General features: G+C 55.3%; 1 protein-coding gene across 4 annotated transcripts in view; it reads left to right on the forward strand.

The window, feature by feature from the left end:
- SPECC1L (sperm antigen with calponin homology and coiled-coil domains 1 like) overlaps positions 1–26,219 on the forward strand; it is an 86,681-nt gene that overhangs the window by 55,262 nt on the left and 5,200 nt on the right. For all 4 annotated transcript variants that reach the window (XM_065905085.1, XM_065905088.1, XM_065905086.1 and 1 more), the window contains 3 exons: positions 4,569–4,652; positions 6,736–6,892; positions 9,170–9,272. In XM_065905085.1, coding sequence (XP_065761157.1) covers positions 4,569–4,652; positions 6,736–6,892; positions 9,170–9,272 — 344 coding nt within the window. The remainder of the gene's footprint in view (positions 1–4,568; positions 4,653–6,735; positions 6,893–9,169; positions 9,273–26,219) is intronic.

Below are 26,219 nucleotides of genomic sequence, written 5' to 3' on the forward strand. Positions count from 1 at the left end.
AAAGATTGCTGTTGAGTTTCCCCGTGACCCTGGTTTTGTTGGTGGAAAATGGGTGTATCGGGTGTGTGGGCCAGGGTTGTTGAGGACACAGACTGATGTGGTGAGTGTCCGGGGCTTTTCCTGGCTCCCTTCTGTTTATGTCCTGCTCACGGTCAGGTGGTGGCGCCACGGGGCACGGGGATCTGCGGACCCCTGCGAGAGCTGCCCTCACTCTCCAGGTCTGTCTGCTCGGATGCCTTACTGGGCTTGGCTGAAACTGCAAATGCAGGGAGCAGGAAGCACTTTCAGGTGACTTCTTACTGGAGAATTTGTTGATAGTGTAGCCTTTTATCTTAAACACTCACTAGGGAAAGAAACCAGTTAAAAACCAAGAACCACCAGCTGAGTCTCGGTCCTCGGAAGCCACCGAGGCTCTCCAGGCCGACTGAGCCGGGAGACCCGAGTGCTGCTGAGCTGCGTCCTCTGTCCCGGCGTGACTCAGACCGCACAGTCTGCCCTTGGCAGTCTGAAGAGTCCAGAGATTCAGAAGGCGCTGCCTCTGTTCTGCTGTGCTTAAATTGGGTAATTTGTTGGTTTTTTCCGGTGACGTATGTTATAAAAGATGTAGCTTTTTTCTGTTTTTTTGTCATGCTTGTATTGTCAGACACAGGAAAGTGTTTCAGACCAGAGATCTTGTTCTAAGTAGACTTCTGTTGGTATGGTTGGCAGTTGAATTCGGTGGTCTGGGCCTTAACAGGTGGGCCTTTGTAGACTGCATGTGAGCTAGTGTTTGTAGCCTGAGCAGGTACATGGATCCAGGTAGTTGGGGGGGTCTTCACTGTCCCCTTGCCCACTGATCTTTAAGGTTCATGGTCAGGCAGAGACCTCGGTTGGTCATGCAGACAGTTGGGGAGCTGGGGTTGCCCAGGGTTGGTGTGGCCTGAGGGTCATGTTGGTGTCATCAGCTCAGACGTCCAAGAAAGCTGACCGGTCCAAGGACAGTCACCTTCTGCAAGGAAAGTCTTGCTGTGATCATCCCACTGAATTGTGTTACTTGGGGACAGAGATGTAAACCTTTTAAAAAATTCAGTATTTTGAAAAAAAATGATTTATGGTAAGGGTACATGTACCAAATGTCATACAAAGTACAGAGGTTTCACTAGAAAGCCAAGTCTTTTAAGTTAGAAGAAAAAGAACCTTTTATTGAAAAATTTCACAGCAATTTGCCTTCTCCAAAGGGTGGACCGAAGCCCGATTCTGGCCTAGCCCACGCGGGGAGCTTCCCAGGAGAGGCTGAGAGAGAAACCACGCCCTCCTGTGTTTGCAGCCTAGTGTGCATCTGATCACTTCTGAAGGTGGTTCTTGGTGTTTGTCTTGATAAACCAAACTGCTGCTGCTAAGTCGCTTCAGTCATGTCCGACTCTATGAGACCCCATAGACGGCAGCCCAGCAGGCTCCGCTGTCCCTGGGATTCTCCAGGCAAGAACACTAGAGTGGGTACCAGACTGTCTAGGCTGTCATATTTTCTCCAGAATATTATGAAACATTTCAAGCACGCAGAATAGTGGAAAGAAGTCACATATTTCTCTTGCCACAGGTGTTTCTTTTCTTTTGGCCCTGCCCTGTGGCATGCAGAATCTTAGTTCCTGGGTCCGGAATCGAACGTGTGTCCTGAGGGGGAGCGCAGAGTCCTACTCCCTGGACCTCCAGGGAAGCCCTCGGCTCCTGGTTTTAAACCCACTGCGCTGCCTGTAAATTTGATGAGGAGGGTGGGTGGGAGTCTCTGTGCGGCTTCCTTCCTCCCCTGGGCCCCAGCTCACCCCGCGGGCGTGGCTCGGATAGCCATGGGCCCACCCTGCAGCTCCTGCCTCTTCACCTGGCGTGCCCACCACTTGCTGCTCCAGTCTCCTCAGCACTCTCGCCCCTCACTCTCTCCCCAGCATCTGCAGCAGCTCTGACCCCGGCCACCATGGCCTCCTGCCACCAGGTTGTCACCGACAGAGCTGGGTGTCAGCTGGGGGTTCCCCGCTGTCCCCGGGACGCACCCACTGCCGGTGCCGGCGACCCTGGGCGTCTCCCGGCCCTCCGTGCAGTGTGTGCCTCTTGTTTCCCTCTCGCAGCCCTCCTCCTCGCGCATCTCCACGCGGGGACCCTCCTTTCTCTCACCTGCTTGTCCACGTGGTCAGCAGTCTGCGAGTCTGCCCCTGACGTGCCTTGAGTCCGTGTATGTCTCCCTGGCACTGCCCGTGTCCAGGCCGCCCGCTCTCTGCCCTGCAGTCTGCTCATCACCCGCGAGCACCGCGCCCCGCCCCCTGCACCCCACCCCTCCGCGGACGGAAGGGTGTCCACCCAGGACTCTGTCCCTGACGCCCCGCCCCCCAGGACAGTGTCCCTTGACGCCCCGCCCCCAGGGGTGGGGCCGCGCTCTTCAGTCCCGCCCCCCGGAACACTGTCCCCGATGCCCCGCCCCCAGGGGTGGGGACGCGCTCCTCAGCCCCGCCCTCGCAGCCCTGCTGGTCCAGGCGTTTCCTGGTGTCTGCTGAGCACTGAGGAAGCCCCTCTGCTGTGCCTGCGTAAAGGATGCCAGTCACCCTTCTGCTCCCTGCAGCGTCGCTTCCCAGGGAGGCCTCCCCAGACTCTTCGGGCAGCTCACGGCCCGGTGCTGCTGCTTTCCTGCGTCCCTCGCACGCGGTTGTCTTAAACGTCTGACTTCCGCCGTAGCCTCAGCTCCACGAGGGCAGGTCCTGCCTTCTTCCCTCCTTGCTCCAACCTCACGTGTTGCCCAGGGCCTATGGTTTCTGTGTAACGCATGGGTTAAAGACAAGAGGGGCTCCGAGAACAGACCCGGTCACCGCAGCGTCTGCTGTCTCCTGCCTTCCTCATCTGCCTGATGTGCTGGACTGCCTTTCCGAAGCAGTGCGCTGGCAGTTCGCGTGCGTCAGTGACCCATGCGGCAGACCGGAGGGTGTGTGCGTGCGGGGGGTGTGGCCGCCCCGCTGGGCCCGCTGGAAGGTGCCTCCTCAGAAGGGAGATGACTTGGGTCCTTGGACATGCAGTGAGCCGGCTGCAGCGGGTGGGCGGGCCTCCTGCGCTGCGCCCCCCTTGGGTGCCTGGAGGCCCCCGCCCTTCACCGGTGCGTTTGTTACCTGGTCTCACTGTTGTCTCCTGGGAGATGAAGTCTCTAGGACAGGACCCGTCTTGTAACTGAAGTGGGCACTTGGGCTCCATTTAAAATGTTGACTCCTGTCTCCTAGGCTTCCGTGTTCTCCCAGCTCTGCTTAGTCCGTCTTTGTGCATGATGTGTGCTTCTGTGAGGACGCAGGCAGCCACACGGGGTCAGGATTGAGGACAGGGAAGGGGTGGTGGCTCGGGGCGGTGTGAGTCCCCCTGCCCTGCCTTCCCTCCAGGGCGCCGTGTGGGCACGGGAAGTGCGTGTCAGTGTGTGAGACACGCTGTCCTGGAGAGGCAGCTGACGCCCTGATAGCTGAGAGGGAGTGTGTGTTAGGCAGGCTGTTCTTACAGACACGTGCGCGGGGCCCTCTGTGTCGGTCACTCTCCTTTCCCTTCCGAGTGTGTTGCTCTCAGAAGGGGTGAGCAGTCTTCATGCGGCCCCACCTGGCGCGTGGCCCAGGCACACGCAGCACATCCAGCCCTCCTGTGCCTGTCCTCCCGGCCTGACTGCAGCGGCGCCGGGCTCAGAGGTGTGCTGGCCTGGGTCTGGGGTGCCCTCTGTGGGAAGCAGGTGCCGGGAAGGGGTGCTGGAGCTTGGCCCCAGGGCAGTGACATGGCCGGGCCAGGAGACAGGGGAGCTGCTGCCCCAGGGGACTCCAGAGTCGCCCGACCCGGCCTGGTGTAGCAAAGGGGGCGGACAGGTGGGGTGCGGACTGCCTCTGTCCTCCCTGGGGGTCCTTGCTGCCCCCAGACTGATGTTCACACAGCAGCCACACCGCCCCCAGAGCCGTCCCCCGCAGCCCTCTCTGCTCTCCAGCGGCCCCGAGGTTCGGCAGCACTGAGACTGTGGCCCCCGACCTCTGCGGTCAGGGCTGAGCTGGGCTGAGTGCTGCTCCCCAGCAGCACAGCCGGCCAGATGGTCTCGTCAGCACTGCTGAAGGCTTCCCATCGCCCGAGTCGTGGTGGGTGGCCTCTCCCTCTGGCTTGATGACCCTGACTCGTCCTGTACTCCCGTGTCCACCCTGACTCATCTCTGGCCGTGGACTTGTGTGCCCACCCCCGCCCCCCTGCCACACACACACTGTAGGCTCACAGGGCACCGTGTGGACTGTGTGCCTTTAGGCCTTGATGTGGCAGAGCGTCTTGGGCTTCTGGTTGAATTGCATCAGACGGAGGTAGCTCTCAGTAGTTTGGAATCATTGGTCTGTACTCAGTGTCTCATCCCTGGAAATACAAGTGAATGAAATGGCCCTTGTTGGCAGGAGGTGTTTGTACTGGGGACTCTGGGAGCCGTCAAGGGGCCTGGACGGGAAGGAGGGACAAGCCTCTCCTCTGGGCGAGAGGAGCGCTGCCTGCTCCCTGTGCCCTTGAAGTTCGGGGTGGGGTCTCCTCACTGTGGCACTCTCCACCCTGTGCAGAGCATCTGCTGAGGACGTCTTCGGCCAGCCGACCTGCTGCTCTGCCGAGAGTGCCTGCCATGGAGAGCGCAAAGAGCGTCTCAGGTACTGCCTTTCCCCTGCGGCGTCCTGGAGAGACGCACCAGGAAGGTCTGCTGGTGGCGCTGAGTGCCTTCTCTCTAGCCTCGTTTAACCTTACCTGCCGCTTTAATTGATTGTTTTTCACTCTGAATTTCCCCATTGTATCTTACAGATTTCATAGAAATCATATTTCTTGGCCCTGACTTCAAAAATAAAAAAAAAGAGCTAGATAGTTCCACTCACTTAACAAATGTGGGATCTTCCCAACCCAGTGACTGAACCCAGGTCTCCTGCATTGCAGGCGGATTCTTTACCAGCTGAGCCACCACGGAAGCCCAAGGATACCGGCATGGGTAGCCCATCCCTTCTCCAGCGGGTCCTCCCCACCCAGGAAATGGACCGGGGTCTCCTGCGTTGCAGGCGGATTCTTCACCAGCTGAGCTATCAGAGAAGCCGTAGTCATGGAGGGCCGGGATCTTTGCCCGGGATGTGCTGTGACTGTTGTGGAGGTTGTTTCCCAGCACACCAGAGATGCGCTGAAGCCGGGTGTCGGCGTGTGAAGGGCCGCGTCACGGTGCTGTGTCTGATGGCCTTGGTGTGCTGGTTTCCTTGAGCTGACATTTCCGTTTGTCAGCGTCCTTGTTATTTTCCTTCTGTGACTTTCTTTTACCCCTCAATAGCTCAACTAGAAGTTGGACCAGCAAAGGAGAGGTTTTTCACCCCTGCCTCCTGTGGGCAACATCCCACTTGGATGTGAATTTCAGTTGGTAGTTTTAGGACTCCTTAGCTGAGTGGAAAGTCCCACCAGAATCTCTCCTGCAGAGCCAAGGCCCGGAGCCTTTCCTGTCACAGGGTCCTTCCCACTCTTTCTTAGTCTGTTTCCTTTGCTTTCTGTGAAATTACGAAGGTTTCTCACCCCGCTTCCTAGCACAGCGCTTGAAAGAAACTTCAGATTTATACAGAGATCTGACAGTGGAAGAAAAAGGCAGAATGATTATAAAACTCTGTCGGATGCGCAAGTGCGTCCTTTTACTAAGACCTCATTGTAGGAGAAAGCGTGTCTCCTCCGAGCCGAGGGGCCCACCACTGCGCAGACGCAGAGCCGCAGGCCCTCCACAGCCAGGAGCTGCTAGCCGGCCTGCCGGGGAGGCGCCCGGTGCGGGCAGGCCTGCGTCCCAGCCAGTCCGGCCTGGCACCGCAGCGGCCCCCGCTGCTGCGCCCGCGGAGGCGGCCCGTCTGGGGTCAGGGCCTGGTCTAGTGTCTCCCGGCCCTCGTGCTCAGCCCCACGCTGTGAGTCCCGCTGGTCCCCTACGCCTTGTGGACAGAAAGCCGCCTCCCCTGTGGCCCCATTCTCAGGGGCTGCTTCCACCTCCAGTTCTCAGGGCTTTGTGAGTCCACTGCGGTGCATGCCTGACTCTGTCGGACTCTCCAAGTAGGACTTTCCTGATGCTTCTTGCTTCTCAGTAGTTGACTTGATGTCTTTTGCTTTTCCATCTCATTGATTCCTGTTTTTGTAAAATTTGGCCTGTCCCCAAATTACGCGTGGCCCCTATCTTTCCTTTTTGTCTCTTCAGTGTTTTTGGCCAAGTTCAGAAGGATTTTGTTGATTGTAGTTGAGAGCAAGTGTTTTTGGGTTTGGTCATGTTTGTGATTGAACCAGGTTTGCTGGGACTCACGGTGGGCCAGATGTGTGCTGGGATGTGGGCTTCTGTGTACACTTCAACTGCTGTACCTTTTTTTTTTTTTTTTTTTACACTTTTTTAAAGTAAAATAATACAATCCTTTCACATTATCAGTCAGATAAGGACAATGTTAGTTTTTCCTCCTGTGTAGTAGTTTCTGGCCTTCCCTCGTGGCTCAGAAGGTAAAGAATCTGCCTGCAATGCAGGTGAGACCCGAGTCTGACCCCTGGAGAAGGGACCGGCAGCCCGCTCCCGTGTTCTCGCCCGGAGAATGCCATGCACAGAGGAGCCTGGAGGGCTGCAGTCCATGGGGTCTGAGAGTCAGGCCTGATGGAGTAACACACGGGGGTCTCTGCTCTGTGGGGACCTGCTGAATGAGATGTCTCAAGAGCTCCATGTGAACTGCTTCTGTTCTAAACCTGCAGTGTCCAGACGGAGCAGCGAGGAGATGAAGCGTGAAGTGTCAGCTCCTGAGGGCGCATCGCCCGCCGCGCTCATGGCCATGGGGGCCACCTCGCCGCAGCTGTCGCTCTCCTCCTCGCCCACGGCCTCCGTGACCCCCACCGCCCGCAGCCGCATCAGGTAGAGGGCACTTCCTGCGGGGGCACTCCCCTCGGGCCACCCCGGGCCGTTTGGGAGTGAATGATCCGGTTGTGAAATAAGGGCATTCAGCCCTGGTGTGGGTTCTCCATGGGCCAAGTGTTTTCTGATCCACTCTTCTATGCCCAGAGTGGAGAAAGATGATGAAAAGTACAAAACTAAAACAAAGTTACAGAAATAATTATTTCCCCCAAGCAGCTGGTGTTTTTATTTTTGTTTTTTGTGAGTTAGTGACACTTGAACACCGTGTGTGGGTGGAGTGCAGGGGAGGCGGAGGCGGGGACCTCGAGCGGGGCCTTCAGGGCCGGGGCTGGGGAAGGAGGGCAGGCGCTGGCAGGCTGAGGCTCAGTGAACGTGGAAGCTGAACACGAAGAGGGCGGCGGCAGTGGTTTTGGACCTTTCCTGTTTATTGACCTACAGGTCTGAACAAAAGTGGACTATCTGGACTCTAAAACTCAGATTATACACTCAGGTTTAACACCCTGCTTCTTGGGGACCGACCTCTTAGAAGAGCGGCCCCGGACGCAGTGAGCAGCGGGGGCACCCATCTCTGGCTGAGCGAGGGGTGCGCTGTCCACGCGGGCTCTGTCAAGTGCCCCCAGGCGGGGCGCCCACTGTTCCTAGCCCCTCTGCGAGAAGCCGTGCGCCTCCCCAGGGCCTCTCTGGGCCTTGGCTTCCTTGTCTGACAGTGAAGTTACAGGAGACGACCCCTCAGCCTCGCAGGCTCCCTCCTGCAGCTTCTCGTTGTGCCCGTGGACCGCGCTGGGCTTTGGTGCTGTTTTAGGCTGTCTCTGTAGCAGAACGGCTGTGTGAGCTGGAGGAAACCTGTCACAGTGATTCTGGCAGTTCTTTCTGTTTGTCCCTTGGCTTACTCTTTTGTTTTGTTCACGTCTCACCTTTATCTTCATTCTCATTTCCTGTGTTTGGTGCTGTTGTGACAAACCGCTGTGAGCCCTTTCAGCTAGAATAGGAATGTGGTGAGCCAGCACATGCATAAAAGTGTCATTCTTCAAGACAGGGGTCTGACTGCAGGTGGGAGTATTTCTGTATTTTACTTTTGGTTCTAAAATAAACACAAATTGGTGCTATTTCAATGCATCTCTCGACGGGAAAAGCTTCGTTCTTCATGCGTGCCCTGATGTCCTCCCATCCTTTGTGGGGTGAATGCAGACAGGAGGGCACTGCGCCACCTGTGACGTCCGGGACACTGGCTGGACTGTTAGGTGTGCGGTTGTGGGGCCGGAATCTGCTGCCAGGACGGCTTGTTCTGCAGAGCTCACTCTCCGCGGGCTCCTGTGTTCTGTCCTGCTCCTGGAGTGGTCCCTGGAAGGAAGGATTGGTGCTGGAGGGGTCGGGCTTGGGTCTCCCTTGCTCCATTGCCATGCTGGCCACAGCCTTTTTAGACTCAGTGTCTGGTCTGGGGCAGGATGTTACTCTGCCTCCTGACTGCCCTGAAGCACCCCACATAGCATCCTCGGGGATGGCCCCTGTGTAGCTGTCGCTTCCTCCCCCAGCTTCAGTGTTCTGTCCGTCCCCTACCACACGACGACGCTCCCTGAGGGCGGGCCCTGTGTTGCCCACCGCCTAGCACCTGCATGTGGATGGCCTGACACGGTTGTGCCTCGTAAAGAGGTGCCGTGTGAGTGAGTTTACAGAAAAACTCTATTTTTTGTGCAAGGTAAAATGCTAATTACTTGCAGTCAATAAAGAATGTGCAATTTAGCAGCAAAGGCGTTTGAGACGTGCTGCGGGTATGGTTCGTGCTTAACGCGCTTCCCCAGTTGTGTGCTCTCTGAAGGCAGGCGTGACCCTTCAGCTGGGTTAACCCTGTCCTCTGTGATTGTAGTCAGTGCTTTAAAGCAAAGGTGAAGTGGCCGAGGACATAGAGTTTGCGTGAAATGAAATGTAGCGATGAGGAAGGCCGAGGCCCGAGGGGAAGGCGCTGTGGCGGCTCTCGCACGCTGCCAGCGCGGCCGCTGCGTTGAGTGTCCCGGGCCGTGTCGCACTGGCCCTGCGCAGTTCCCCTGTGGGTGGCGAGCAGGGCCTCCCCTCAGGCGACTGAGCCCCAAACAGCGGTGGGTCTGCGGGACCCATAAAAGTTGACAGCAGAGTCGGACAAGTGCAGATGCATCTGCCTGTTGTCCGCCTCCGAGGGTGCGTTTGTTCTGTTGAGGTGTTCTGTTTTTGTTGGATTTCTGGCTTGGAGGGGTGCTCTGATAAGGAACACTAGTTGAAATGTTTCTTCTCTCCACTTCCCAGGGAAGAAAGGAAGGATCCTCTGTCGGCCTTGGCAAGAGAATATGGGGGGTCCAAGAGGAACGCCTTGCTGAAGTGGTGTCAGAAGAAAACCGAGGGCTATCAGGTAACTGTGGTCCTTCCGCCCAGGGCAGCTGCTGCTGGCAGCTGAGCAGCGCGAGCCCTGGACGTGCCGGGGTCCCAGGAGAAATAGTGCCTTCCCTTCCAGAGCGGCGGACCGCCACGCTGCCCCTGTTCAGCTGCGGCAGCAATTCTCATCCAAGTCCCTCCTGGATGAGCGCTTTGTGGAGGCCTCACCCGGACTAAGAGTGAAAACATATTTTCCTCTAAATTAGGATGTTGCTTATCAGGTTTAAAGTCTTTGCTCCGCCGAGTTGTTCCTCTCAGCGGTCCCCTTCGCTGTGTGGTTTCTGCCCGTGTCACCTCACAGCCAGGCTCTTCTGTCGCCTGCCCTTCTGGGGGTTAGGTTTAGGGGGACAGAAGAATGATGCAGTTACTCGTACGGTTCTTTTCCAGTACAGGCCGCTACAAGGCGCTGAGCGTGGCTCCCCTGGCTGTGCAGCAGACCTTGTTGTCTGTCTGGTTTATATACAGTGATTCGTACCTGCTGATCCCACGCTCCTGATTCATCCCCCTCCACCACCGTCCTGTCTGGGAATCATGTTTGTCTTCTACGTCTGTTAGTCTGTTTCTGTTTTGTAAATAAGTTCATTTGTATAATTTTTTTAGATTCCACCCATAAGTGATAGCATATATTGTTTTTCTCTGGCTTTCTTCACTTAATATGATAATCTCTCTGTCCGTCCACCTCGCTGCAAATAGCCTTATTTCATTCTTTTTTATGGCTGAGTATTAGTCCATCATAATATATACACTGCGTCTGTATCCATTCATCTGTCAATGGATGTTGAGGTTTCTTCCAAGACATTGTGCTGAATGAAACGACCAACACTCAGAAGTACAAATCTTCTATGATTCCACTTATATGAAGTCCCTAAAATAGATTCATGGTGACTGAAAGTAGAATGGTGGTTGCCAGGGGCCTGGTGTCATTGTTTAAAGAGTACAGAGTTGCCATCATGCTTGAAGAAAGTTCTAGAAATGCATGCTGGTGATGGTTGTACAATAGTATGAGTTAATGTACTTAATGCCACTGAACTGTCCACTTATAAAACCATCGTTTAGCAGAATAAGCAGAGCAGTAAATGATTGGGATACAGCCTGATAGAAAAACCTAGCCAAGGACACGAGACCCAAACCAGCTACAATATTCATAAACTGTATGCTAATCAGGCCTGTGAGACATCTCTTACACACTATCCTTCAATAGTAAAATACACATTCTTCTCAGGTACCCATGGAGCACTCAGGATAGGCTGTGTGTTGAGTAACAAAACAAATGTCAATACATTTTACAAGATTGAGATTATACAAAGTATCTTTTCTGATCACAGTTGAATGAAGTTAGAAATTAATAGTGGAAGAAATGTTCACAACGTGACCTAACAAAACTATGGGAGATGTTGAAAAGGAGCTCTTAGGGAATTTCTAGCTGTGAACACCTACCTCTAGAAAGAAGAAAAATCTCCAATCAGTGATCTAACCTTCTACCTGAAGAAAGTAGAAAAGGAAGAACAGACTCAGCCTAAAGCAGTCAGAGGAAGGAAATGATAAAGATTAGAGCAGAAATAACAGAAATAGAATCAGCAGAGAAGATAATTGACACCAGCAGTTGGTTCTTTGACGAGATCAGCACATGTACAGACCCGGATTGACAAAGAAGAAAAAGAGGAGGCTGAGATTCCTAGACTCTGGAGTAAAAGCGAGGACTTTACTAAATGACCTTATAGAAATGAAAAGGATTAAAGGGAATATTGTGAACAGTACACCAACGAATTACTTAACCTTGATGATTTTGATTCCTTGCAGTTATACAAACTATAAAAAACTGACTCAAGAAGAAAGAAAATCTGAATAGACCTATTGCAACTAAAGAAACAGAATTAGTAATCAAAACAATTTCAACAAAGAAAAGCCCAGGACTAGATGGCTTCCTTGGTAAATTTTACCAAACGTTTACAAAGAATTAACAGCCGACTTTCTCAGACTCTTCCAAAAATGGAATGGAGAACATGTCCTTGTTCATTCTGTGAGGCCAGTATTACCCTGATTAACAAAGCCAGAAAAAGACATCACAAGTAAAGAAAACTACAGACCAATATTTCTTATGCAAAAGTTCTCAATAAAATACTGACAGAATCCGGCAGCAAATAAAAGGACTTGTGCACCGTGACCGAGTTTGATTTATCCCAGGAATGCAAAGTTGGTTCAACATGAAAATTAAAAATAACACACCATGTCGTGGAATAAAAGGGAAAAACCACAGAATCATCTCAGTGGGTGCAGAAAAAGTACTCGACAAAATGCAAAACCCATTCGTGATGAAAACACTCACCAACCAGTACTAGAAGGCTGCTGTCTCCAGCTGCCCCAGGGCGTCTGGAAACCCAGGGCTGCCATCACGGTCCCTGGTGAGCACGGGCAGGAAGCACAGCCCCTCGGCGTTCGCTGCGTGTTCCCTCTGGGGCAGCGGGGTATGAGAGAGGGAGGAGGGGCATTGGAGAGGAGAAGGTAAGACTGTCTGTGCGCAGACGGCCTGCGTGCTGCCTGGCAAACCTCTAGGAAGGCACGTAAGAGCTGGTGGAGCTAGTGAACCAATCCAGCAGTTACAGGATACACTTTAGTTCAGTCGCTCAGCCGTGTCCGACTCCTTGCGACCCCACGCACTGTAGCATGCCAGGCCTCCCTGTCCATCACCAGCTCCCGTAGTTTACGCAAACTCGTGTCCATTGAGTCAGTGATGCCGTTCAGCCATCTCATCCTCTGACATCCCCTTCTCCTCCCGCCCTCAATCTTTCCCAGCATCAGGGTCTTTTCAGATAAGTCAGTTCTTCACATCAAGTGGCCAAAGTATTGGAGTTTCAGCTTCAGCATCAGTCCTTCCAGTGAATGATCAGGACTGATTTCCTTTAGGAATGACTGGTTTGATCTGCTTGCAGTCCTATAAAAATTATCTGCGTTTCTCTATACTAGCAATGAAAACTGAAAGTGAACTTCAGAATTTCCAGTTATAGTAGCATCATAAAGAATAATGCATCTGGGGGACTTCCTTGGTGGTCCAGTGGTTAAGACGCTGCGCTCCCACTGCAGGGGCCATAGGCTTGACCCCTGGCCAGGGAACTGAGACCCCACATGCCTCTGGAGAAGAACATGGCTCAGAAGCACACATATGCCTCAGTGGTCACTGCAGTGCTGGGTATAATTGCCGAGACATGGAGGCAACCTAGATGTCCATCAGCAGACAAGTGGGAGGAGAAGTGTGGTATGTGTATACAACGGAATGTTACTCAGCCCTTAAAACGAATGAAATAATGCCATTTGTGGCAACTCGGATGGACCTGGAGATTATCATACTTAGTAAGTCAGAAAAAGACAAATATGGTATTACTTACATGTAGAATCTAAAAAAAATCACACAAGTGAACTTATTACAAACTAGAAATGGACTCGCAGACTTGGAGAAGGAACCAGTGGTTACCGGGGGGAGGGGAAGGGCGGGGGTGGAGCAGAAGTTGGGAGCGGTACATACTGCAGTGTTTGCACCAGATGGACGACAGAGACCTCCTTCCCACAGAGCAGAGGACTCTGCTCCCCACCAGTATCTAAATGGGAAGGATTTGAGAAAGAGGATACACCTGTGTATGTACAGTTGAATCACTTTGCTGTACTCCTGAGATTAACACAACACGTATAAGGTAAAAATTTTTAAAAAACAATAAGATACTTATAAATAGATTTAACCAAGGGGGCGCAATGTTTGTTTGCTGGAGACTGCAGAACACTATGAAGGAAATTGAAATCTAAGTAAATGGAAAGATCCTTTTTTTGATGGATTGGAAGATTTGCTACATGATACAACATGGATGGATCTTGGAAACATTTTGCCAAGTGAGAGAAGTCAGTCCTGCACCCTGACAGTGGGCCGATCCCCAGGAACACCTGTACCGTAGCTCCCAGTGTGATCTCGGGCTGAGATCTTGAGCATAAGTCTGTATTGCCCAGCCCCTTATGTTTTTTTCCTTTATATTGTTTTTTTATTGAGCTATACTTCACATAAGATATATGTCACCAACTGAAAATTGTACATTTTAGTGTGTTCACAGAGGTATGCAGCCATCACCACAGCCAGCTGTATAGTGTCTTCGTCAGTCTGAAAGGAGGCCTTGAGCCCGTCAGTAGCCGCTCCCCGTTTGATGTGGGCCCCGTGGGTGCCTGCGCGTCGGTCACGGCGCTGCAGCCGGGCAGCGTGTGGGTTTCTGCGACTGCTGCTCTCGAGGGCCGCGCTTCCTTGGTTCGCCCGTGGCCTGTGAGCCTCCGTGGGTCACTCCTGTGACTGCACTGTCTTCCGCTCTGTGGACCACCTGTGGTCGTCCCGTCTCCCGCCGATGGTGTTTGATTGTTGGCATTACATATGATGCTGAGCGTTGCGTGAACATAAGTGATTTTATCATCCTCCTGTCCGGCTTCTTGGCTGCTGAAACGGTTTGCAGTTGCCATCCGGTTATTTCTCTGTCAGCTGCTCCCCTCTGCCATTTGGTTAAAGCCCCAGATCCTTGGTGTGGAGAGCAAGGCCTCTGGTGGTTGACCTGGCCTCTGTGTAGTCTGGTTGGCTCCTCCTCTGCCCCAGAAGCCCCGTCCTCTCTCTGCGCCCCCTCCGTCTGGGGAGCTTCCGCCCTGCCCCGCCCCGCGAGGGGTCATCCCTCGGGGGGCCAACCCTAGCACCCCGGAGCTCATGTTCCCTTGTCCCATTCGCCCTGGACCCAAGTCCAGGGTGGGTGCTTTCTGCATCTCAGGGCATGTCTGGGGGGCTCTCTGTATCTGTAGTTCACGTCCCCCTGTTACGGAACACTGCCTGCCAGATCCTGAGGGGACTGAAGTGCCAGTGTGTGTGCCTCCTCCAGACTGTGAGCTCCTCAGAAGGGCCTGTCTTCGCCTCCCAGCATCCAGCGGAGCTCAGTGGCTGTCTGAACTTTTGTATATCGAATGTCATGGGAGACGTTGAAGGTTCATTTTTAGAATAGCAGTTCTCAAGCTTGCCTGTAAAACCCTGTGAAGACTATGGGGAAAGCGCAGATTCCTGAGAACCAACCCTCAACATTGAGAATTTGAGAGGTGCTTAGTGAGACTGAAAAGTGCATTTCTGTAGACACTGTGCTTGGTCCGTGGGCCGTGTTGTGAGAATCACACCTTGGACTTGAAGGTCAAGTCAGGTTTGAGTGTTAGCTCTGCCTGTCACTGTGTGACCTTTTGCAAATTACTTAGCCTCTCTGGGCCTCCCTTTTCCTCCTAAACTCCATTCCTTGTAAAATGGAGGCTTAAGTGAGGAAGTCCTGCACACTCTAGCATCTGCTACATGTTTGATAGATTCAGAGCAGTTATTTTTTTGTTATTTTGTATCATCTTGTAACATGAGCTTTAAATTTTTCTAGACCATTACATAAATTGACTAATTTGAGATAATTAGAAAGTACCTCCCCCTAGATTATGGAACTTTGCCATATATCAAGTTGTTTAAAAAGTTAAGTAGCCAAGTTGATTGCAGTCATTCAAGCATTAAATCAATGACTTAACTAATGTCTCTTGCTTCCTTCCCACTTAAATTCTCTGATTCTGTGATTTTAAGGTACATTGCAAAAAAAAAAAAAAAGTACATTGCCTTAGGTTAAAAAAAAAGTAAATCAATTCATTAACATCCTCCATTAATAATTTTAAATTTTTTCATTTCCTGCGTACTTAAAATGCAAGAGGAAATACAATGCAGAGCAAAATGGGTCACTGTACATAAAGAAAAGCCCTTTTCTATACCAGACAGTGTGTGCTGCAGACGCATTTCCCCTTGCTTACCGTGCAAACTTCTGCAGTGGTGTCTACATACGGCTTTTCTCTGTCTGGCTTTCGTTTCCTATGAAACTAATATCTGTTTTGCTGTTTAAAAGTAAGGTGGGATGCTGTTTCTTTTATTTCAAGGTCTGTGAGTTTAAATTGGATATAATTTTATATGCATAATCTTTTTAAGCTGAGAGATGTATCCGATAGAGCTCCTAATTTGTCGAGAGCCACGTCGGACGTGCCAGAGCCCTTTCCTTATCTGGCCATAGGAACCGATGAGCGTCCCCTCCCTGAAGCCCGCCGCGTAGGACCCGCCGTGTGGTGGCCGGGTCCGCAGCCGGCAGGAGCGGGCTGATACGTGACTGGCTGCACGCGCTCCCCCTCTGGTCCCGGCCGCGCTGGGAGCAAGCCTGCTGCCCGTCGTGGGCGCTGGCCAATTAGCGGGCGCAGACACTCGGCTCGCCTTCCGCCACCCTCCTGAGGGGCGTCCTACAGTGCCCGTCCTCATCGCTGTAATTTCATTAGCTGTCCATTACACTGCAAGCCCTTGTGAGTTTGCCTTTTATCTAACGCATTTTCCTCTTTTAAATTGCGCCCTGCCACCAACTATTCACTGAAGTTTTTAAATCTGGGATTATTACCATCAGAGGGGGCTTACTGTCAGGTTTGCCTGAGCCCCCCCACCCCCAGGAATTGGGATAAATGACTCCCTAAAGGCCGTGTGGTGCTTCTGAACCATTGCTTTACAGATTGAGTCTTTTCTTTTTCTATTCTAATCAGCACCTCAGCTTGTATACAGTTGTGTTTTAAAGCTAATAAGTACACAGTTAATTCCTTAGTGCTTACGGAGAGAGGTGGTGATCCATGCCCTCTACCATCACCCATGCGTTCTGCTGCTTGGCGTCTCTGACTGTCTCTTCAGGGAATGACAGTGTGAGGGGACCGTGGCAGAGGAGCCAGGCAACGGGGGTAACTCACCCTTGCAGTGTGCTTTCCTGCGGTTCTGAATTTTATATTTAACAGCTTCTGTTGTACCACTGTTTTCTTGTTCTTGGAAAACCTAATTGAATACAATCAAGGAGCCTCTAAAGGTTAATTTAAGAGAGCTTTACTTTGAAATCTCATTGCTTTCTGATAAAATGGCAGGCCTAGAGATGGATTAGTTAATCCAAAGGATAATGAAATCACTTAATCTACTACAGAATAGTTTTAATAAATGAGCAGAAGCTTTCAGTACTGCCCGAGGTAATTTAATCTCAAACAGTAAGAATGCACAGTTTTATTGAGGGATTTGCTCATTAGCACTTGGACCGAAGAAGGAGAGACACTGCATTTCAAGTGGAGGCTCGCGGGATCAGAGCTGATGGGCTCGAGTGGCTGAGCAGGGGGGTGTGGTGTGCTTTACTTGCATCCTAGCAGTATTTCCCAATATAAGATTGACTTATCAAACAGATACTAAGCCCTGAGCCAGGCCATGTGCTGGGCACTGAGACAGAAGTGAAGAAATAGAACGGCAGTCCCTGTCTCAGGAAGCTTCTGAGCTAGTCAGTGAGCTGCGTGTCAGTAATTGAAGTCCCGCTTGGACTTCTGTGTGAGGCTGACAGATTCTCAGATCAGACTCTGCTGAGAACGTCTATTCTGTGTAAAAGACAGATGTTATTTAAACATACATAAAGTTCAGATGTGTGCTAGTTAGTTTCCAGGCACTTAAGGATTTTCCAGAGAGCTTTGTGTTATTGATTTCTCACTTAATTGCATTGTGGTCAGAGAACGCTCTCTTTGTAACTTGAATCGCTCTCAGATTTTTCGAGACGCATTTTGTGGCCCAGGACGCGGCGTGTAGTTTTTAAAGGCTGTTCTGCTGCAGTCGGAGGTCAGCTAGGGCCGTTGGTTGAGTGCCGTCCGCATCCTCTGGCTGCGTCAGCTGCTGAGTGAGGGGCGGGGTGGGGTCTCGGCCTGAGCTCGCGGGCTTTCTGTGTCTCCGTGCAGTGCTGAGGCTGTTTGCTCTGTGTGTGTTGAAACTGTTACTTATGTAAATGTTGAGGATGGAGGAACTTCCCTCTGCCATGAAATGACCTTCATCCCTGCTACTCTTCTTTGCTCTGAAGTCCACTCTGCTCGATAGCCCCACCCCGGCTCCCTGTGATTGCGTTTAGCACGGTGTGTATCTTTCCAGTGTGTTTCTGATAGGTGGCATAGAACCACGTATTGCCATATTACTATTTAAGTTATTTCCCTAACAGTCACTCTGTGGATTACAGAATGCCCCTTATCACCGTTTGCCTGAGGCTGTTCTGACCCAGCCTGTAAGGATTGCAGGTCTGCCCCTCCCCCCCATCCCGCGGTCCTGCGTGTGAGCTGTGTATTGTCACCCATCGGCGCTGTCACAGTCAGCTCCGTTATGCAGCGTGCGTTTTAAAAACCTGAGGGAAGAAAGTAAGGAGGGCGACTTCTGGCAGGATGGCTGCCTGCTTTCTGTTCTTTGCTGACATTTTGGTCCCTTTTCCTGAATAATCCTCTGAATTTATTTCCTTTGATTGATCTCCAGAGTCCTGAAGTGGTTATTTTTGACCAGTTCGTCCAGTCCCGTGTTGATTTTTAGGAGAGGGTTTGTTGGCCCCTGCCCCACCACAGGGAAAGTCTCCCAGCGTGCTTCCTTTTGGGTTTTTCTTTTATTCCCAACTGTTTTTCACTAAGAAGCAGCATATTCTCCCAGAATTGTGTGTCCCTGTGAATTGAGGAGAGTCAGCAGAGTGAGAACGAATGGACAGATAAAAATAGCCAGGCCTTCCCGGCTTCCTTTGAAGCAGTGGATGGTCGGGAGGCAAAGTAGGAGAAGGAAGTTCCCTTCGCGGCTGTGTGCGTTCACTGGGAGTGAGCTGGCGTCGGCCCGCGGCCCCCGCACCCCTGGGCCCTGCCTGGAGCTGCCCCCAGCCTCTGCTGGTGCCCTCCCAGGCCCTGCGCAGAGACCCCAGGCTCTGCTCCACACCTGGGAGCTGCAAAGACAGCTTTCCTGCCCGAGAGGCTGGCCCCAGAGGCCCAGGTTCCCTGTGGTGCGTGTGGGTCACCCCATGCTGGGCGGGGCAGGGAGGGAGAGGCGCGCCCCTTCCCACGCCCATCCTCGCTCCTAGGAGGCCCTCGGTCCCTGGGGAGACGCCGCGAGCATCCCTGTGCCATCCTTCCTGTTCTCCCCTCCCTTCCCCTCCGTCCTAGCCTGTCTCCTGTGACTCAGGGTGGGAGGCTGCGAAAGCTGGGGCTTCTGCAGCCGAGAGGCTCCTGAGCCAGGCTCAGTGTTGGTTCAGCTTCCTCCGCTATATCTGGAGTCTTAGGTCACAGGAATGCCTTCCCAGAGGTGAAAATCCAGAAGGTGCAGGCAGCAGATAAGGGTTTGATCTGAATCAAATCGAGGTTGGAAGTCTGAACTTTTTTATTGTACATTGTCACTTTGCATGGAAACTGGGTTCCCTTACAGAAAGCGCTCATTGTTTGTAAATATCACTGTGTCCCAGGGTTTAAAATACTTGAACAAAGGGAAACGAGTGGCCAGATTTGTGGTCCCACCCGTTCTTTATGTGGACTCACACACACTCACAAGTTCCCGCCCATGCAGTGATGGAAACTGCTGGTCTGACTGTCCTGACCTGGTGACACGCCGTCTTTGTCTGGGGCGGCGGCCGGGCCGGGGGCTCACGCGTCCGCCGGGCACCAGCAGGCTCTGCGGCCCGGGCTCGGCTGCGGTGGTGCCTCCTGTGTTCAGGGGCCCTCTGCGTGCCAAGCACAGCAGCTGGAGACCGAGTTTTCCCAGAACCGCGATGTACTTCCGGTGCTCTGTTGTTTAGCCATGGTTTGACAGCAGCTGCCAACATGTGTTTCCAGAAATGTCGGGGCTCTGATTTTTAAATTAATTGCTTAGTAGCATTTTGATACAGTAGCTTGATCATCGTGTTAGTGTGAGGTAGGTGACACTGCTCAGGCAGGTTCCCCATGACGCCAGTTAGGATTCCCACAGTGCTGAGCGGGCCGGGGAGCCCCAGCAGCCCCGGTTGAGCCCCAGTTTCCGCCTTCCTAACCGGGTGTGTCTTCTAGGGCCCGCGCACTCAGGAAGGTGCTTGGGAGGGGTGGCTGTCCCCCGGGCAGGCAGAGCCTCTCAGACGCGCCTGCTGAGGCTCCTCCGGCAGGAGGACTCCCTGGGTCATCGACTCCAGGACTCAGGGTCGCAGCCCTCGGCCTTCCTCCTCTCATCCCGTGGAACTCCGCGACGACAGGGCAGCCGCTGGGTGTGGCCGACGGCCTGGCCACCGGTGCTTGGTCAGCTCGAAGCCTCAGGAGCGCGTGTGTTCATCGGAACCCGCACCTCGAAGGTCACACCTGAGACGGACCTGGGAATCGTGACGAGGGGCTCCCACTCCGCCGGCCGGACGAGCTTGTGGCCACTGCGCTTGTCCTGGGGTCTCCCGACGCCCAGCCCCAGGCCCTTCCCACCAGACAGTGCCCTGGGCTCCAGGAGGTTTCCAGTAAGCAGGCCTTTTTATTATAGGAGGAATGCTGAGAAATAGGAGAGAAATCAGATAAGCAACGTTTTCAAGAGCTGCTTAATTTTTCTGCTAAAAGCAGAACCATTAAATTGTCTGGGTCACATAATCTTCATGTATCATCTCCAGCAGCTTGCACAGTCCTCACTTCCTTCCATCCTGAGAAGCCTTTTTCCTCTTGTGCTTCAGTGACTTTGGATGGGAGGCCAGCATAACTGTGTGAAGGCCACCGAGCAGTGGAGGTTTGACAGGTTAATTTCATCACATGCGTAAGTTTAGCCTGAGGTCACTTGGGAAGTTTGTGGAAGGCAGTTACTTGTGGAGGTGCTTCACTGCCATGGGAAGGGTGGTCCGCCGCTTGGCACCGTGGGGAAGGGAGCTGGGTTTCCTGCCAGTGGGCCCTTCCATGCAGGACACAGCAGGCTGGCTGTTTCCAGCCAAGAGTGGGTGACGCAGGCTCGCCGGCGTTGACGTGGCTCGTGCGTGCCTGTCGGTAGTGCACAGGAGGCATGGTCCTCTGCTCCGTCAGAGACTCCCGCCCGCACACGTCTGGGCGGACACCTCCCTGTGGCCAGGGCCTCCTCCCAGCTTGCTGGCCACGGCCCCAGGGCGGGAATCCTGAGAGGGGGACAGGTACCAGCCGCTTGCCTTTCATGACCTGGCACGGGGGCCTGCCCGGCTCCGGGGGAGGGACGTGGACCCCACGCTGACGGGCAGTGAGGCTCTCAGGGGGACTCAGGGCAGAAACACCACCAGGCCGCTTCTCAGGAGTCCAGGCCGTCTCTTCAGGAAGTGGAGACAGTACTAGTGCGACAGGGACCCCAAGCGAGAGGGGCCTGGGAGGGGAGGGGAGGGGTTCTTGCCGCACACGCAGGCTGCCCACGGGCTCACTGGGGACCCCCCCGCGAGCATCCAGCAGGCAGCACCCCCGTCAGTCCGCAGCCCCGGGCTGGCTCTGCTGTGGTTTAACTGTGCGCTGTGTTCAATCACAAAATGCAAGACACTGGGGATGAACTGCAGAGGTGGGAAGCCGAGAGACCCCGTGTAGAGCCTAGATCTGACTGTGAATGTGGTCTCGGCTGCCCTCTTGTCTTCTAAGCAGATGTGCTGAGGTGGGGTTGACTGCGGCACAGATGAACATCAGGTGTGGGGCGTGATGGTCCAACTACGCACGCACACGTGAAGTGTGACCACAGGAGGCTGAATGAACCTCGTCTCACGTGCGTGTGAAGTAGAAAGATGTTCGGTGATGAGAACTGTAAGCGTCTGCTCTCAACTTTCATGTACAACATACAGCAGTGTTACGTCACTGCTGCTAAGTCACTCCAGTCGTGTCCGACTCTGTGCGACCCCATGGACGGCAGCCCACCAGGCTCCTCCGTGCATTGGATTTTCCAGGCAGGAGGACTGGAGTGGGGTGCCACTGCCTTCTCCAGTTACGTCCCTAGGACCTATTTATCTCAAAACTGCAAGTCTCTGCCCTCCAGTTCCCCTCCCCATCCCACCTCTGGTGACCGCAAATCTAACCTCTTTTTCTCCAAGTTTGTTTGTTGTTCAAGTGTCGCAGCCCCACCACGGTGAGGCGTAACCCAGGGTTCGGAGTTACCGTGCGGTGGTGACCGCTACCGCTGCACGGGTTTCAGTTTCACAGCTTTGCTGACTTCTGATCCACGTCCACACCCGCGGAACTGTCCCCACGCCCAACAGACGTCTGTCTCCTTGAGAACAGCCTGCCCTTGGTCTGCTGTCACTGCAGGACTTGCATTTTTCTTGATTTTGTGTAAACAGAATCATAGCATGCAGTTTGGGGAAGGGTCTGGCTTCTCTCACCGAGCATAATTGTTTTGAGATTGGTTGTATTGTTGTGTGTCAGTAATTCATCTCCTCCTCTCCTGGAGACCCGTCCGTTTACGGCTGTGTCCTGGTTCATTATCCGTTCGACTGTTGGTGGACATGGGGCTGTTTCCAGCTGTCGCTTGTTGTGAGGAAAGGCCCCCTGGACCGTCTGTGTGGGTGTGTGTGGAGGCGTCTGAGAGTGGGTTGGCTGGGTCATGTGGTCTGAGAGGGTCGGGGCTCCCGTCCCCTGCGGCACACGAGGGCCCCCAGTCCTCCCTGTCCTGGCCGGGGCTGGGCACGGGCAGCCTCGGTCCTGTCCTGCGTGTGAGGTTTGGTTTCGGTTCTGCAGGTGCCTCTGAGCTCGTGATGTTGGGTGTCTTTGCACATGCTCGTTTGCGACACATCCAGGACCCTTCTTGGTGAAGTGTCCATCACGAGGTCACTCACTCCAGGAGAGATGTCATGCCGTCTGGAGCATGACCCTTGCCCTCAGGGAACTTCCAAGGTTAGTTTTGAAACATAGCATTTCCAGGTCTCTTCCTGCGGTGCCCTTTCCTGAGCGGTAGGCCGCCTTCAGATGACCGAGGCTTGTGGGCGCGGCATTCAGACTCCTGCAGGACCACCTGCTCGCGGCCCTCGGCCTCTCTGGCTGTGTCCTGACCCCTGTCACGCCAGCAACTGACCTGTGTGCACGCTGAAACCAGGACGGGGGGCGTGGGGAGTGGAGCGGGGGTCGGGAGCCCGGGCGGGTGCAGGAGCAGGGGCTGCCCCGCCCCTATGGACGGGCGCCCTTGGTCGGTGCAGGACGAACCGCTGAAAGATGGGAGAGAGCAGCGGTTGCTGCTGGAGGCCGTGAAGTGGGCTCCTGACCGGGTGTGTGTGCTGAGGGGCTCTGTCCCCACGTCGCCGCCCCCCTTGGGACCCCGTGGGCAGCCTGGTCAGGCAGAGAGGAGATGCGGAGTTTCCAGGCCGCCTCCCCTCGCGTGGTGTTCTCCTCGCTGGGCCCAGGGCTGTGGCCGGAGCCTCTGCTCTGGCAGCTGAACCCTGGGCCACCGCCTTGCGTGGACTCTCTTTCTCAGACGCGAGGTGTGTGAACAAGCCCAGGTGTACGTTCTCTGTCTTTGTAAAGTGGTCTCTTATTTTCAGCAGGCTTCGTGTTTAGAGATGAAGCTTGTGTTGTAAAGCCCGTTCTGTACTGAGGCCTCTGGATCCTCTCTCCTTCCCTTCAGGGTGCTCCTAAGCCAGCTCTGGAGCAGCCTCTGCAGAGCCTGGCCCACGGCCCGGGGTCGGGCATGACTTTGCAGGCGCACCCAGCCTGTAGCCTGTACCGTTCCTCTGTGCTGTGCGTGCGCCCCGTCTCACGTGTCCGCTTTCGGTCGGTGGACGTTCGTGCTGCTGTGAGTGCTCCCAGGGGGGCTCGTGTCCCTGCCGTCTGCGGGTCTCCTCGGGGTGGCCTCCCCGGGGCCCCTGGTGGCGCTCTGTGTGTGTGGCCAGGGGTTGTCTCCCTGCCCCGCAGCAGCCAGAACGGGGCTCTGGCTTCTCGCCGTCCCCAGCTTCTGCTCTCGGGTCCAGCTCTCAGGGTGCCCTGCAGCCCAGCGGGGGAGGCAGTGGAGCGGCACAGTCTGGGTTCTGGCCTGCGGTTCCTTGGTTGCCAGCGGCCTCCCGCTTCTTCTCTTGTGCTGCTGGGCATCCGTCAGCCTTGGAGACACGCTGGTTCAGGGCCTCTGCCCTTTTCCGTGTTTGCACCCTTGGGTTCTTCGCTGTTGAGTTGTAGGTTTGTTTGTTTCTCATGCAAATTTTTAGGTACGTTGTGCTAAAGCAGTGCTAAAGTAAAATGGCCCTTGGGGACACACCCCAGGCCCAGGTGTCCTGGTTACTCCCACCCCTGGGATTCCGTTTAACATCACCACTCATTTGGACACTTTCTCTGGCGGCTCAGGTGGTAAAGAATCTGCCCATAATGCGGGAGACCCTGGTTCCATCCCTGGGTCAGGAAGATCCCTTCTTGGAGAAGGGTGTGGCAGCTCACTCCAGTATTTGTGCCTGGAGAATCCCATGGACAGAGGAGCCAGGTGGGCTACAAGAGCTGGACACGACTGAACGACTTAGGCGTGCACACGCACACACACACACGTCTGGACAGAGTTCAGAGTTCCCAGTTGGATCCTGGTCAGCTTTACAGTTGTGATTTACTTGAATTAAGATCCAAATAAGGTTCACACATTGCATTGTTTCCTTTCAGTGTCTGTCTGGAAGGAACGGGACAGTGTGTCCAGAGCGTCTCTGTTTGGGCTAGGGGAGGCTAGCCTCACAGCTCTGTCCGGGCTGCATCTGCCCCTGGCTCAGGTATTGGGCAGAAGCCCTGAGCTGTGGGGTTGAGTGTGTCCATCCGTCCAGGTGGGGGTGGTGCCGGTGCAGAGCACGGTCACCAGCTGGAGCCGCTCGGCCGCCTGGCGTGGGAAGCCCTCTCCTCAGAAGGGCGCCTTGGGGCCCAGTGCTCCATCCTGGCCCAGCCACCAGCGGGCGGCGTCCTGAGTGGGGTCCGGCTGGCTGACGCCTTCAGGGCAGTGGGCCTGCCTCCAGGCCGCACGCTGGGCCCCCGGGACCTTGGAGAGCTGTGCCCGACCGACTGGCTGGCTCCCTGGGGGAGGGCAGGCCAGGGGCATCTGGACAGGCCCGGCCGGCCATGCGGAGGCTCAGTAGGGGCCAGGGTCCTTGCTGCCCCACCCCCGCAGGTGCAGGCGGCTGTGTCCTCGGCCAGCGCCCGCCCGCCCTGCATCTCTTCCCGCCTCTACTTCACTTGCGAGTCTGACGTGGATGTCATGACACATGGGCCTCCCTCCCCTGACCCGGAGCGGAGCCTGGCCAAGGGCCCGGGCAGATGTGCGCCCAGCACCACGGGCTGCTCCTCTGGGGCCAGCGGGGCCTCTGCTGACTGTCACTCGGGGGTCACCCGGGAGCCCAGAACCGCCTCCTGCCTCCCCACTATCCACACCCAGGCTCTAACATCCCCAGACGCTGCCCCCGGCCTGGACTGAGGCTTGTCTGTGGCTCCTTCCTGCCTCCCGACGCCAGGCAGTGTGGTTGGTGGGAGACCCCACCGTGATGGCTGAGTCGGTGGAGGAAGCTGTGTGTTGCAGAGGCAAACCAGGGGCTCAGGCCCCGTGCCTTATTATTGCCTTAAATGTGAAAGTGTCGGTCGCTCAGGTGTGTCCCGCTCTCGCAGCCCCCTGGCCTGTGCGTAGCCCGCCAGGTGCCGCAGTGCGCTGCCGTGCTCTTCTCGGAGATATTCCCAACCCAGGGATCAAAGCCGTGTCTCCTGTGCTGCAAGCAGAATATGTACTGTCTGAACCACCACTGTGTGGCATTTGGGGGTGCGTTTCGTGGCCCTTAATTAAAAGACAAGTGACAACGTGTTAAGATATTCTCTGACACACTGTTTGTATAGCTTCTCGGCCCTCAGACCGCCCCCACTCCCCCCGGCCCAGCGTCAGTGCACGGAGGTGGGTCCCGCCCGCTGCAGGGGGACAGGCTGCGTCTGAGCTCAGGAGGGCCGTGAGCGGGGCGGCGTCTCACGTCAGTCTGCGGGAGCTGAGACGGCACAGGCAGGCCAGCTGCCCGCAGGGCCCAGCAACACTCCTGGGGTGGGCAGAGTGCCCTGCGTACTCGGGGCTTTGAAGGTTCTGGTCAGCCGCGTACCCGCTGCTGCCGGACTGCAGGCCCAGCTGCTTCCGGCAGAGCCGGTCCTCTGTCGCAGCCGCTGAGGCCAGGCACGTAGGCGGCTCCAGGTCGGCCGGTCGCTGGGCAGGAAGTGGGGCATGCTTCCTCCAGGCCTGTGTGAGCGGCCGGCGGCGGGCCTTGGCCCGCGTGGAGCTGGACACGTCGTCAGGCGCTCTGTCCTGCTGCCCCTGGGCCGCCCGTGTCCTGGCTCCCTGGTCGGGGCCGCGCCCCCAGGACTAGGCAGAGGAGTCCTCTGGGGGCCTCCGCGGGGAGCGCGCGCCGCTGTGTGGGAACGCGGGGGCTCTGCCCCCCAGGGGCCATGGACAGGTGGTCTCCTTCCCGTCCATGTTTCTCCCACTGGCTGCGTCCTGAGATCCCCGGGAGGGCAGAGGGGCAGGTTGGCCATGGGGGTGGCAGGCGTTGCAGAGCAGAGGCTGTGAGGGCAGCCCGCCCGCTGGGGGGTCCCCGCTGTCGTGGGGACCGATGATGCGTGGCTTCCGGGCCTCGGCGTGGGGGGCTGGCTCTGCCCTTCTCTGGCCGTGGCGGGCCCACCACACGCTGCCGCACTCACCCCGGAGCTCTCGGCAGGTCTGTGCCCCCTTGGCACCGCGACCTGGTCGCTTCCGTCAGCACGGCCTACAAACAAGGCCTCCAGGTTGTATTGGCAGCCACTGGGGGAGTGACCTCCGGCTCGTCGCCCCCAGCGGGCAGCGTCCCGGTGCCAGCGGTCGGGGCCCGACGGCTCCTTTTGGCGACAGAGCTCGTGTCCACCCCCCTGTGGCTTTTGTCAGGAGCCCCGCCTGGTCCCTGGGCCCCTGTGGGCTCAGGAACTAGCCGTCTGTGCGGGGGTGGCGGGCAGCCTTGCCGGAGCTCCCTGCAGACGCAGGGCACTGCGCTGTGACCGCTGCTCAGGGAGGGGCGCGGTGCCCGGGTGTCCCCGAGGAGGGCGGTCCGCAGACAGCACCCAGGACGTGCCACGCCGGGGACGCTCTTTCTTTAGTTCATGGTATTTTCAT

The sequence above is a fragment of the Muntiacus reevesi genome, chromosome 13 (assembly GCF_963930625.1).
Source record: "Muntiacus reevesi chromosome 13, mMunRee1.1, whole genome shotgun sequence".
NCBI classification, from domain to species: Eukaryota; Metazoa; Chordata; class Mammalia; order Artiodactyla; family Cervidae; genus Muntiacus; species Muntiacus reevesi.